General features: G+C 38.1%; 1 protein-coding gene across 6 annotated transcripts in view; it reads left to right on the top strand.

The window, feature by feature from the left end:
- Positions 1-13,487, top strand: part of ATM (ATM serine/threonine kinase) — a 149,539-nt gene that overhangs the window by 111,829 nt on the left and 24,223 nt on the right. For all 6 annotated transcript variants that reach the window (XM_070384262.1, XM_070384263.1, XM_070384265.1 and 3 more), the window contains 5 exons: positions 1,711-1,869; positions 2,318-2,456; positions 3,501-3,583; positions 4,909-5,049; positions 5,849-5,965. In XM_070384262.1, coding sequence (XP_070240363.1) covers positions 1,711-1,869; positions 2,318-2,456; positions 3,501-3,583; positions 4,909-5,049; positions 5,849-5,965 — 639 coding nt within the window. The remainder of the gene's footprint in view (positions 1-1,710; positions 1,870-2,317; positions 2,457-3,500; positions 3,584-4,908; positions 5,050-5,848; positions 5,966-13,487) is intronic.

Below are 13,487 nucleotides of genomic sequence, written 5' to 3'. Positions count from 1 at the left end.
TGCTGAGTTTTCCAAATTTGCTGACATATTGAGTGCAGCACTTTCACCGCATCATCCTTCAGGATTTGAAATGGCTTAACTGGAATTCCATCATCTCCACTAGGTTTGTTCGAAGTGATGCTTCCTAAGGCCCACTTGACTTCACATCCAGGATGTCTGGCTCCTGGTGAGTGATCACACTGTTGTGATTATCTGGGTTTTGAAGATCTTTTTTGTACAGTTCTTCTGTGTATTCCTGCCACCTCTTCTTAATATCTTCTGCTTCTGTTAGGTCCATACCATTTCTGTCCTTTATTGAGCCCATCTTTGCATGAAATGTTCCCTTGGTATCTCTAATTTTCCTAAGAGTTCTCTAGTCTTTCCCATTCTGTTGTTTTCTTGTATATCTTTGCATTGATCGCCGAGGAAGGCTTTCTTGTCTCTCCTTGCTATTCTTTGGAACTCTGCATTCAAATGAGTATATCTTGCCTTTTCTCCTTTGCTTTTCGCTTCTCTTCTTTTCAGAGCTATTTGTAAGGTCTCCTCAGACAGCCATTTTGCTTTTTTTGCATTTATTTTTCATGGGGATGGTCTTGATCCCTGTCTCCTTTACAATCTCACGAACCTCCGTCCATAGTTTATTAGGCACTCTATCAGATCTAGTCCCTTAAATCTATTTCTCACTTCCACTGAATAATCATAAGGGATTTGATTTAGGTCATACCTGAATGGTCTAGTGGTTTTCCCTACTTTCTTCAATTTAAGTCTAAATTTGGCAATAAGGAGTTCGTGATCTGAGCCACAGTCAGCTCCTGGTCTATATATAGTCAGTCTATGCTGACTGTATAGAGCGTCTCCATCTTTGGCTGCAAAGAATATCATCAGTCTGATTTCGGTGTTGACCACCTGGTGATGTCCATGTGTAGAGTGTAGGGTGTTTGTTATGACCAGTGCGTTCTCTTGGCAAAACTCTATTAGCCTTTGCCCTGCTTCATTCTGTATTCCAAGGCAAAATTTGCCTGTTACTCCAGGTGTTTCTTGACTTCCTACTTTTGCATTCCAGTCCCCTATGAGAGTCCCTTGGACTGCAAGGAGATCCAACCAGTCCATTCTGAAGGAGATCAGCCCTGGGATTTCTTTGGAAGAAATGATGCTAAAGCTGAAACTCCAGTACTTTGGCCACCTCATGCCAAGAGTTGACTCATTGGAAAAGACTTTGATGCTGGGAGGGATTGGGGGCAAGAGGAGAAGGGGACGACAGAGGATGAGATGGCTGGATGGCATCACTGACTCGATGGACGTGAGTCTGAGTGAACTCCGAGAGTTGGTGATGGACAGGAAGGCCTGGCGTGCTGCGATTCATGGGGTCGCAAAGGGTCGGACATGACTGAGTGACTGATCTGATCTGATCTGATTATGAAAAGGACATCTTTTTTGGGTGTTAATTCAAAAAAGTTTAGTTGGTCATATTTAGTATGTTATATAAGGGCAAGAATATTCTCTTTTGTCTCCTTTCATACTCCACTTGTTACTCACTTTCTCTTTCTTTTTCCGCATATACTTCTCTCTCCCATACATTCCCGCACCACCACTCCCGCCCCCCACACACAGTCCACCCACTGCTGCATCTAGCACAGTAAAATGTATCTTAATGTTAAGTAAAAGTTAAAAGGTTATGGATTTTTAATTTTTTTCTTTCCATAAAATTAACAGTTCTTAATTTTCTGACAGCTCATCTCTAGAATTTCAATGGATCATCCTCATCACACTTTGTTTATTATATTGGCTTTAGCAAATGCAAACAAGGATGAATTTTTGACCAAACCAGAGGCAGCCAGAAGGAGTAGAATTACTAAAAATGCACCAAAACAAAGCTCTCAGCTTGATGAGGTATTTGAAATGAACTTTTTGAGTTGCAATATTCATTTTTTCCCCAAAATATTCCTTTCTTAAGTCCCAGGAATTCAAAGAATATGTATTGTTGACAATATTCAATTTGTAAATCCTTTGTTATTATGATGCTACCTAAAATTGGTTCAAAATTCCTGAATATTTCTCAAAGCATAAGAGATACCAAAGGTATTTTACTGTTTTTCCTCAAGTAATGAGCTAAGAAAAAAATAGATTTTACAATGTACCCAAGTCATTTACTCTTGAGATTATTATACCTTTGATATGTTTCATTCATAATATAGTGACTGCTTTGTCTCTGAGGGATTATAGTCCTTCCATTGTCTAGATAAGTGCATAGATTCCATTTTTTGTTTTTATAACTGTAAAAAGTTTTAATGTCACATGTTTGCTTTTGTAATATTTTTTGTTTGTATTTTATTAATAGGATCGAACCGAGGCTGCTAACAAAATAATACGTACTATCCGAAGTAGGAGACCTCAGATGGTCAGAAGTGTTGAAGCACTTTGTGATGCTTATATTATACTAGCAAATTTAGATGCCACTCAGTGGAGGACTCAGAGAAGTATGCAGTTTGAAAGAATGAATGTTGCATTCTTGCTGTGTTAATCTCTGTTGTTGTTTTTAGGTGCTAAGTCATGTCTGACTCTTTTGTGACCCCATGGCCTATAGTCTGCCAGGCTCTTCTGTCCATGAGATTTCCCATTTTCCCAGGCAAGAATACTAGAGTAGTTGCCATTTCCTTCTCCAGGAAATCTTCGCAACCCAGGGACTGAATCTGTGTCTCCTCCATTGCAGGCGGATTCTTTACTACTGAGCCACCAGGGAATCACACTTATTCTCTGTAGGGATATTTTAATTACAAAACAGAATGTAAATCTGCTCAACTCACATACATTAATTATAGATACAAAGGTTTTGATGATTACAACTCACACATGATTCAAAACTTAATTTTTATCTAAAAAGCTTCAATACCCCGCCAGTTACTTTTTCACTTAATATCTTGTGGAACTGATAATAGATAACTGCACTCTAGGACTTAAAAATGAAAAGATCTTATCATTTTCTCCTTCACTCTTCTTGCTATGTCTCTTTAAATAATTACAAGCTGCTATATTTGGTTGTGTGTATCTGTCTCCCCATACTTTAATAATTATGTTCTTTTATTCTGTTCAGGATCATATCTTCATATTTAAATTCTTACTATTTTAAAATAAAAATGAGGCTTCTCATAGTGTTCCTCTAAGCAAACAGAATACTGTCATGTTGTTTAGTCGCATTTAGTAGTAATGTGTATACCATTATCTGTGTGCTATTCATACTATTATATAATTATCTTAAGTCGTCCAACTTGGCACCTCAGGTGGAGTCTGGTCTAATTACCAGTGCCAGGTAACCTGCAAATTCATTTGTAAGCCACATTACTCATTGCTCTGCCCTGACCCTGAGCGGCACTGTGTCCCAGGTCTTTGGTCTTCATTTCTAAATCAGAACCACAGATTAGCCATAGTTTGGGTTTATGGTATCTGCTGAATTCTCCTCCTTTACCTTCAGTACTGTTGCTCAATTTGTGGTTGTCACTGAAACTTCTTTATTTTAAATACAGAAGGCATAAATATTCCAGCAGACCAGCCCATTATCAAACTTAAAAATTTAGAAGATGTTGTTGTCCCTACTATGGAAATTAAGGTAATTTACTATTAATTGTTTTGATTTTTTTTGTTTGTTTTTGTTTTAATTTTTTAATTAAATTACTTTTTAGCAAGTTAAACCGTTTGAAATAGCCTTTTACTGTAGGTCAAAAATGGTTAATTATTGGCAGTTTCATTTGTTTCAACCAATAGTTTTTTCTTTATTGGATTCCCTTTGCCCAAGACTTAAAATACTTAAAGATCTGTCCTGCTTTCTTTTCTATTGCCTCCAGTTTTACAAATGTCATCTTTCTTATGAAGAAGTCCGTAGACTGTTATTGATACTTTTACTGACCAAAAGAAAATATTTTGTGTGCTTATGTCAATGTTTTTAACTGAGCAAGAAAGTCCCTAATTGTTTTATATTGATTTTTAAGATTCTGTGTGCGTTAGAATATTGACTGTGATGTATTACAATATTAAATAATATAATATGTATTACAGTATTGACTGTAATATACATGACACTTTCAGCTGTGTCCTAATGGTTTTTTATTGCTGGGAGTACAATGTGGGCAGGGATAAATATAATAATAAAGGTTGTTGTTTGGTCACTAAGTCATGTCCATCTCTTTTGTGACCCCATGGACTGCAGCACTCCAGGTTCCTCTGTCCTTGAAATTTTCCAGGCAAGAATATTGGAGTGGGTTGCCATTTCCTTCTCTAGGGGATCTTCCCGACCTCGGATCTAACCCACATCTCCTGCATTGGCAGGTGGATTCTTTACCACCAAGCCACCAGGGAAACCCATAATAAATAAAGATTACAGTTTAGAAAATCATCATTTTAACTACATTGTAAAATCTCTCCTTTGAGTTTGCCTTTTAGTGTTTAATATGAATGGTTATTTGATGTGAAATGTAGCTTCATCGTGTGGATTAACCTATCAGCAAAGTTACTTATTTAAATATCTTGTGAAACTGCCAGATTTAGCAATTAAAACCTAGAAAACTCCTCTCTGTACTTTTCTAAAATTTGCCTTATTGTTTTTGTGAAGAGATGACTTAATTTATACTGATGACTTAACATTTACAGATCAATGGTAACACCTGAACCAGGGTTATTGAATAGTTTTTTCAGCAACACTAATTGAACTTCTTTTATTAGGAGATATTTAAGGAGGTAAATTGTGTTATCTATATTGCTTTTTGAAGCCTTTCCAATGTCAAATCTCCTTTCTTTCATTTATAAAGTTACCATTTCTGTTCTTAACCAACAGCACATTGTCATTCATTCCTTTGCTCAGTATTAAAATTGTCATTTAAAATTAATTTTTCTTTAAATGCAAATTGAGTACTAAGGTATTGTCATATACTTTATTAGGTGGACCCCACAGGAGAATATGGAAATCTGGTGACTATAAAGTCATTTAAAGAACAATTTCGTTTAGCAGGAGGTTTAAATTTACCAAAAATAATAGATTGTGTGGGCTCTGATGGAAAGGAAAGGAGACAGCTTGTCAAGGTGAGACTTTGCTTTTGTGGTGTGGTTCCTAGTGGATTAATGGAAAACATCAAAGAAAAACTAACAGATATTTTCTTCTTATTTTGGCTCTTTGGTTTTGTTCTCAATAATTACAGGTGAGGAAAACAAAGTAGAAATAAATTGTTTTCTAGAAGCAGAATGCTTTTCCTCATGGTTTTGTGTGTGTGTCTTTAAGACCAGCCTTATTTTAACAGTTGGTTGAAGTGAAAGAATACTTTTTACATGTATAGACATGGTGAGGTTTAACCATCAGCCTACTTGTTATGAAAAAAATTTTTGAGTGTTGCTTACTTTCTTGAATAGTTCAAGTTGAAGGCCCGTGCTTCAATGTCCTGGATCTGACATTGTGCTAAGTGCTATTTTAAACATATCCGAAAAGGATAGCACTCCTCCCTTACTCTGCTTTTACGCTTTGGGCCTTGCTGGGAAGTGGCAGAGAGACAAAAGTGCTCCTCCACCTTGGTGCTTTGCAGTGTGCCCGTAAGTGTAGGCATTCCAGTTATTTTAGTCACAAAAGCAGCTGTGACGGGGAGTGGGGAAGGGTACTTCTTTTTTCTAAATTGGTCTACAGTGATGTACTTTATTCTAATACTTTTCTTTTGTTCGTGTGTTTGTGTTTGTGTGTTTGTGTGTCTTAATTACTTAAGAGACTAAAGGGGAGCACAGATCCTCAGACTGATTTCCAAGTGCCCTTTGGTTGTCCTCAGATGATTTTGTGTGATTTTATAGTAAAGAAAATGAACTGTGCTTAGTTATTTGTGTTTTGATTATTTTGAAGGGCCGTGATGACCTGAGACAAGATGCCGTCATGCAGCAGGTTTTCCAGATGTGTAATACATTACTGCAGAGAAATACTGAAACCAGGAAGAGGAAATTGACTATTTGTACTTATAAGGTAACTTTTATTTCTGCTGCTTCATAAAGGACATATAAAAGACGCCATTATTGAGGTAGGGGTCAGCAAATACTTTCCTGAAGGATAATATTTTAGACTTTGTGGGCCACATACATAGGTCTCTGTTGCATATTCTTTATTTATTTTTTTCCTTGATAGCCCTTTAAACCTGAAAGACCATTCTTAGCTCACAGGCTATACAAAAATAGTTTGGGACTGGGTTTGGTACAGAGGCCATATATTGCTAAAGCTCTGATTTAAACAGTATTTTTCTTTTGTAAAAGTATACATTAATGTTAATTGCAGCATTTTTTTGTTTCAAGAAATCTTGTTCTTATAATCAGCTAAAGTATTTTCCCTTTATGTTTGACCATTTAGCCTATTTCTGATATAAAAGTGCTCTTTAGAAGAGAAATGATGTTAAAAACAAAATACTGATTCAGTGAAAAATATATTATATAATATAGAGTTTTAAAATTCTAAATATGCTAGTTTTTGACTAGGTAATACATTTGCATGGTTCAAAAATCCAATAATAGAAAAAGGTATAAAAAGGGAAGCCTTCTCTCACCTTTTTCCCTTTCGCTGTAAACCTCATGCCCCACCATCTCTTATTCTTATAAGTACCATTTTCATTTGTTTCCAGTGTTATACAAATAGAATATATGAATATAATTCCTTGTTTTCCCCCCTTTCCTAGAGACAACAATATTTTTTTAACTCAGCAATATATTATAGAAATTTTTTGCTTTTTTAACAACTGCTTTCTGCATTAGTACAGAGTTATAAAAGTCCTTATCATATAAAATAGGCATTTGGGTCATTTATAGTCCTTTACTGTAGCAAGCAGTGCTGTGCTGCAATAAATAATATTGAACATATTTCATATATGTACTGGTGAATCTGTGGGATAGATTTCCTAAAGTTGGACTGATGGGTAACAGTAAATGCACCTATAATTTGGTAGATATTGTCAGATTACCCTTAATAGAGGGATGTCCCAAATGCATTTCCTCCAGTATTTTGCCTGAGAAGATAATTCTTAAGTCACATTATTCTATTAATTTAATCATCTTTGACTCTTACATGAATGCTCATCTAGCACATTTGCATTTTTAAAAATTGCAATAAACCTCCATTTTGAAGGATGTGTTTTCTATCAGATCAGATCAGATTAGATAAGTCTCTCAGTCGTGTCGGACTCTTTGCGACCCCATGAATCGCAGCACGCCAGGCCTCCCTGTCCATCACCAACTCCCGGAGTTCACTCAGACTCACGTCCATCGAGTCAGTGATGCCATCCAGCCATCTCATCCTCTGTCGTCCCCTTCTTCTCCTGCCCCAATCCCTCCCAGCATCAGAGTCTTTTCCAATAAGTCAACTCTTCGCATGAGGTGGCCCAAGTACTGGAGTTTCAGCTTTAGCATCATTCCTTCCAAAGAACACCCAGGGCTGATCTCCTTCAGAATGGACTGGTTGGATCTCTTTGCAGTCCAAGGGACTCTCAAGAGTCTTCTCCAACACCACAGTTCAAAAGCATCAATTCTTCAGTGCTCAGCTTTCTTCACAGTCCAACTCACATCCATACATGACCATAGGAAAAACCATAGCCTTGACTAGATGAACCGTTGTTGGCAAAGTAATGTCTCTGCTTTTGAATATGCTATCTAGGTTGGTCATAACTTTCCTTCCAAGGAGTAAGCGTCTTTTTAATTTCATGGCTGCAGTCACCATCTGTAGTGATTTTGGAGCCCAGAAAAATAAAGTCTGACACTGTTTCCACTGTTTCCCCGTCTATTTCCCATGAAGTGGTGAGACCAGATGCCATGATCTTCGTTTTCTGAATGTTGAGCTTTAAGCCAACTTTTTCACTCTCCACTTTCACTTTCATCAAGAGGCTTTTGAGTTCCTCGTCACTTTCTGCCATAAGGGTGGTGTCATCTGCATATCTAAGGTTATTGATATTTCTCCTGGCAATCTTGATTCCAGCTTGTGTTTCTTCCAGTCCAGCGTTTCTCATGATGTACTCTGCATATAAGTTAAATAAACAGGGTGACAATATACAGCCTTGACGAACTCCTTTTCCTATTTGGAATGAGTCTGTTGTTCCATGTCCAGTTCGAACTGTTGCTTCCTGACCTGCATACAGATTTCTCAAGAGACAGATCAGGTGGTCTGGTATTCCCATCTCTTGAAGAATTTTCCACAGTTTATTGTGATCCACACAGTCAAAGGCTTTGGCATAGTCAATAAAGCAGAAATAGATGTTTTTCTGGAACTCTCTTGCTTTTTCCATGATCCAGCAGATGTTGGCAATTTGATCTCTGGTTCCTCTGCCTTTTCTAAAACCAGCTTGAACATCAGGAAGTTCACGGTTCACATATTGCTGAAGCCTGGCTTGGAGAATTTTGAGCAGTTTTCTATAGGTGTTCCTTTCTGGTTTCATTCCTATATGTCCTATTTGCCCTTTATTTTCTGTCACTGCTGTAACAAGGCTTATTTATTTATTCGTTGTTTCTATTTCTGTGAAGATATAAACAAATTACGGTAATTACTGTCTATTAGTAGAAAAGCAGTCTTTCAGAGACACTTAGGATAGCCCCATATCTGTTTCCTAAACCTGCAAAATGGTATATAAACAACAACTGTTTATTTTTTCCAGCAAGTTAACCCTACTTAAACTCGAGGTGTCCCAACCATCAACTAAAATTAGTTTAAAAATATAATTAAAAATACAATAATGTTTATAATGTGAATAAGCTGCTTAGGATTAATGATAATAAGAAAGATGCAAGGCTATATGAAAAAAAATTATACAAATGTAACAAGAAAGAAAAAAGGAAAAAAAAAGTACCACATCATAAATGGGAAGACACTTAAAAATGTCAGCTGATTTCAAATTAGCATAGACAATGAAATTCCAGTAAAAATTTTGTAATGTGGAACCATGATATAAAAGTTTATCTTGAAAAATATATTGGTGAGAATGACTAAAATGTCTTTGATAAAAGCAATACGTGAAAGTGGACATTGTCCAGTCATATGAAACCAAAGTAGCCTTGACAGATGTTTATATATACATGTGTTAGAAATTAGTATATAGCTTTGACATAAAGTTCCTTAAATGCTATTAACTCTGGGTATGATGGGATTATGGGTAGTACCTGTTTTTTAAATATATTTTGAATTGCCCTCAATGAACATTTTTTTAATTATAAAAATTATTGTTAAATTAAAAACACCAAAAAAATAAAAACACCAAATAGGGGAGCAGGGAAAAAGAAATTAGATCTACCCACCAAAATTCTGATTGAGTTAGGCTATTGTAACTGAAAACTGAGGTTGTAACTGAAAACTGAGGGTTTTTTTTTAGAGCTTTTTAACTTCCTACAGAAATAGAAATATAAAACTCACTTATTATTTGGATGAAGTTGAAGAGTGGGAAATCATTTTTAAAAAGCACACTTTTTTCTTACTTGCAAATTTGTGAGAAATTTGTCACATGAAACTTTATTGTTAACTTGATACTTTCTAGTACCAGTTAGCAAAAAGCGAGTTCTCATGGAATGCTAAGAGCAAAAGTTAAAATTAAAGATCTTTGAAATCTGATCTTTGATGTGGTTTAGATCAGTGCTACTCAAATTTAACAGGCATTCTAGTCCCTGGAAGGGTCTGTTAAAATGCAGATTGCTGAGCCCCTAAAATTTCTGATTCTAGGATGGAGCCTGAGAATATGCATTTCTACCAGGTACCAAGTGATGCTGATGCATCTGCAGTTTAGGAAACACACTTTGAGACCCAACAGTCTAGTTAATTTGCTATCTATTGATTTAGCTTCATTGTAGGACAAAGTTGATTAGTTGTTAACTGTCTCCTCTGACTGCTCAGACGTTTTTAGAGGGCAGATATTCAGTAACATGAGTGAAAGGGAAGTTTTGTGCTCTAAGTGCTAGACTTTTAGATGGCAAAAGCGATGAGTAGAGAGCTGGGATCTGATATTGTAGCAGATTTGGGCTGTGAGTGCTCAGTCACTTCAGTCGTGTCTGACTCTTTGCAACCCATGGACCATAGCCCGCTAGGCTCCTCTGTCCATGGGGTTTTCCTGGCAAGAATACTGAAGTGGGGTGTCATGCCGTCCTCCAGAGGATCTTTCTGACCCAGGGATCAAACCTACATCTCCTGCATTGCAGGTGGATTCTTTACCACTGAGCCACCAGGGAAGCCCTTGGGCTATATGATCACCTGGTTTTCTCAGAAAGCAGCTCAGGCTTCCAAGCAAATAACACAGTTTGGCTTCCAGAGTTCATTGCTATAAAGCATGAGAGAAGACCTTGACCTAAAATATTTAGAAGGCAAAAACAACTAAACTCCATCTCTATCTGGTAACTTTTTAAATATCTGATTTTCACAGAGAACTCTTTTACCAATCAAATAGTGGAATTATTTAATGTTATATATTTGAATATTAAAAAATGTCCTCTTGGAAGACTGTGTGCTCCCAAGGCAGGGGGCACGGGTTTAAGCTCTCTCAGGGAACTGGATCCCACAAACCGCAACTAAGAAAGTGTCCACATGTCACAGCTAAGAGTTTTAACATGTTGCAACTAAAGATCCTACCTGCCATAATGAAGATCAAAGACCCCATGTGCTGCAACTAAGACCTGGCACAGCTAAGTAAACTAAAAAATAATAATAATAAAAATTTTAAATGACCCCTAAATATGAGAGTTTGGGTTTGACTTTATTGTTTAGAATTGTATTATTGGGCCAATAGATCTATATTATTTTGAGATTACTCCAAAAATGTGAAAGCTGTGTTGTAGCTTTGTTGCTAGTTGTTCTTGATTTCAGTTAAAGGTTCCTGGAAGTACTGTATTGTATGTAGTGAAGTAGTCTGCCTAATCTTCTTTGGAGTCATTCCCAATCTGTCATTCAGGCTTCTTGTGACCATTGTAACAACAAGCCGGGTCATTGACTGCCTGGAATTAACTCTTGGTACGCAGCTGTGGCTCAGTGGTAAAGAATCTGCCTGCCAGTGCAGATGTGGGTTTGATTCTTGAGTCAGGAAGATCCCCTAGAGAAAGAAATGGCAACCCACTCCAGTATTCTTGCCTGGGAAGTCCCATGGACAGAGGAGGCTGGCAGGCTCTGGTCCACAGGATGGCAAAAGAATCAGACACAACTTAGTGACCGAACAACAACAAAGACAACAACCCAAATGTCAAAGTGCAGCCTCAAAGGAAAGACTTGTATATTGAGGAACACAAGATATCAGAGAGAATCACATGGAGATGCAGGAAGACAAAGTTCATATTGTATTTGCTGGCACTGAGACATGGCCCTGTGATAACCAGGATTCGTGTGACTGGGCTAGTTTATCTCTACCAAAACTACATTTTTTAGAAAGTATGTTGAACAACTAGCCTGAAATCTTAGATATGAGAGGATTCATTTTTTAAAATCAGTGTCTTACAAATAATATTTAAATGCTGAAAGAAGCTTTGTACTTAATTCTTCATTATGCCTTATGAAAAACATTGCCTTTTGCCTTTTGAAACTTGAGTTCAATGTTTTTACGTCACCCAACATCTCTGAAATGAGATAGAAAGAAGCCAGCCTACTCCTTTCTCCATCAGTCTCTTAACAAAAGAAGGGTTTGATTTTTTTTTTTTTTCCCCTCATAACTAGATAGTAATAGACAGTAATTTTAGAAAAGGGATCTTTGATGGAATATATTAGGAGGTAAGGATGTTAATGTGATCAAGCATTAGGGTCACAGCTAGCTCAAAGGCAAAGATAAAGCTGGATTTTCTGGGAGGAAGGTATTTAGAGGTACTTAAGCAGGAAGGAAAATAAGTTGGAAAGACTATGAGATCTGTTCATTCATTTGTTCACTAATTGTTTATTTACATGCCTAGTGGTGTATTAGATACTCTACCAGGTGTTGGGGATATAGAAGTAATACATAGTCTTAGTTCTTAAGAAGTTCATAGTCTACCATGGGAAACAGACAGATGATTACAATACAGAGTGTTAAGTGCATTTTTGCAGAATGAAAAGAGCTGAAGATGGAGAAATCATACTTATCTTTAACATCACTGGGGAAGACCCAGGCTGAGGGCAGGAACAGGCTCCAATGATGCCTGGGGAGAGAAAAGGGAGAGGCTTGGCCAACAACTCCCAGTGGACCCTCAATACAAGGCCATCACCCCCAGGGTCACTGTGACTTACTGGAGCAAGTGCAGTCTTCTGAGCCAGGGTTCTTCTAGCTCCTTTTTCTTGTACCAATTAGGAGACCTTCCCACATTAATAGGCAGCCAAAACCTGTTTAATTGTTGCCTACCAAAATGCCTGTGATCTAGCACTGCTCCCGAGATTATGGCCCTGCCCCTAAAGAGAGGGCCTTGTTTTGGGAGCTTCTTGGCCCTGAGAGTGAGCACAGGCTCAGGAAGGATACACAGCATGGGACTCACAATCATTTACCTCCTCCTACTGCTGGAGACAGTTTAACATCTGAGGGAGGATGGGAAGAAAGGAGGGGCCAGCCCTCTCTGCCCTGCCTCATTTGCTCCTGGTTATGCTCCTATAAGAAAGATGATGAGTAGCCTAAGACCCACGGTACCTGGGCCCTATTCTGTGTCCATGATCCTTGGCAAACCCTTCCACTCACCCCTTTAACCAGGGCGGGTGGGCACAAGGCAAAAGGAAGCCTGAAGCCATGAAAAAGGCTTTAAAACACAAATCTTTTGCAGAGGCTCCTCTTAGGAACCTCAGGGCATGGTTCCTGTTCTGCCAGACTCCAGGGCTTAGGCCTGTGAACATCTTGGGGCTTAGGGTCTTAGGATCTGAGCAGCAGTGTTTTCCTCCACCAGCTAGCTCATCCAGAACTAGCCTCATTTTGGTATCTTTGAGACAGGCCCTGAGCCTACTCATCCAGAGAGGACAATCAGAAAGGGTTCAAGGCCCAGACACTGTAAAAACTGAGCGGGAGCCCACATGGGAGGGGCATGCACCCTGCTGTGGGATCACAGCTGCAGGGGACCACTTCAGGGGAAGGGCAGGGGGGCAGAAGACAGTAGGGGCATGCGCAGGCAAGGGGTGGGGAGTGGTGGCTTAGGACTGAAGCACCTTAAGTGCCAATTTTGTTTCACTGCAGAGCTTTTCACTTCCCTCTGCCTGTAATACTCTTTCTTCAGATCTCTGCATGAACTTTTCCCTTAGGTTATTAGTCTTTCAGGCTTTTCTCCAGTGTCACCTCTTCAGAGATGCCTTCTCTCACCATATAGAAAAGTCTCTGTTACTTTTTTAAATGTCTGTTTTGTTCTATTATACTTGTTATCTGGCATCATTAAATGTCTATTAGTGTATGTGTTCCCACACTAGAATGAAGCTTTATAAGGACATGTTCTTCATCTGCCTCATTGCCGCTCTATTCTCAATGCCCTAGCATCATGTGTAAGACATAATAGACTCCCAAAAAACATAGTTAATAAATTAATGAAATCTCCTCCATGTTAAGACA

This window comes from Bos mutus, chromosome 15 (genome assembly GCF_027580195.1).
Source record: "Bos mutus isolate GX-2022 chromosome 15, NWIPB_WYAK_1.1, whole genome shotgun sequence".
NCBI lineage: Eukaryota > Metazoa > Chordata > Mammalia > Artiodactyla > Bovidae > Bos > Bos mutus.
Note: the sequence above shows the minus strand (reverse complement) of the source record. Positions and strands in the feature narration are given on the sequence as shown.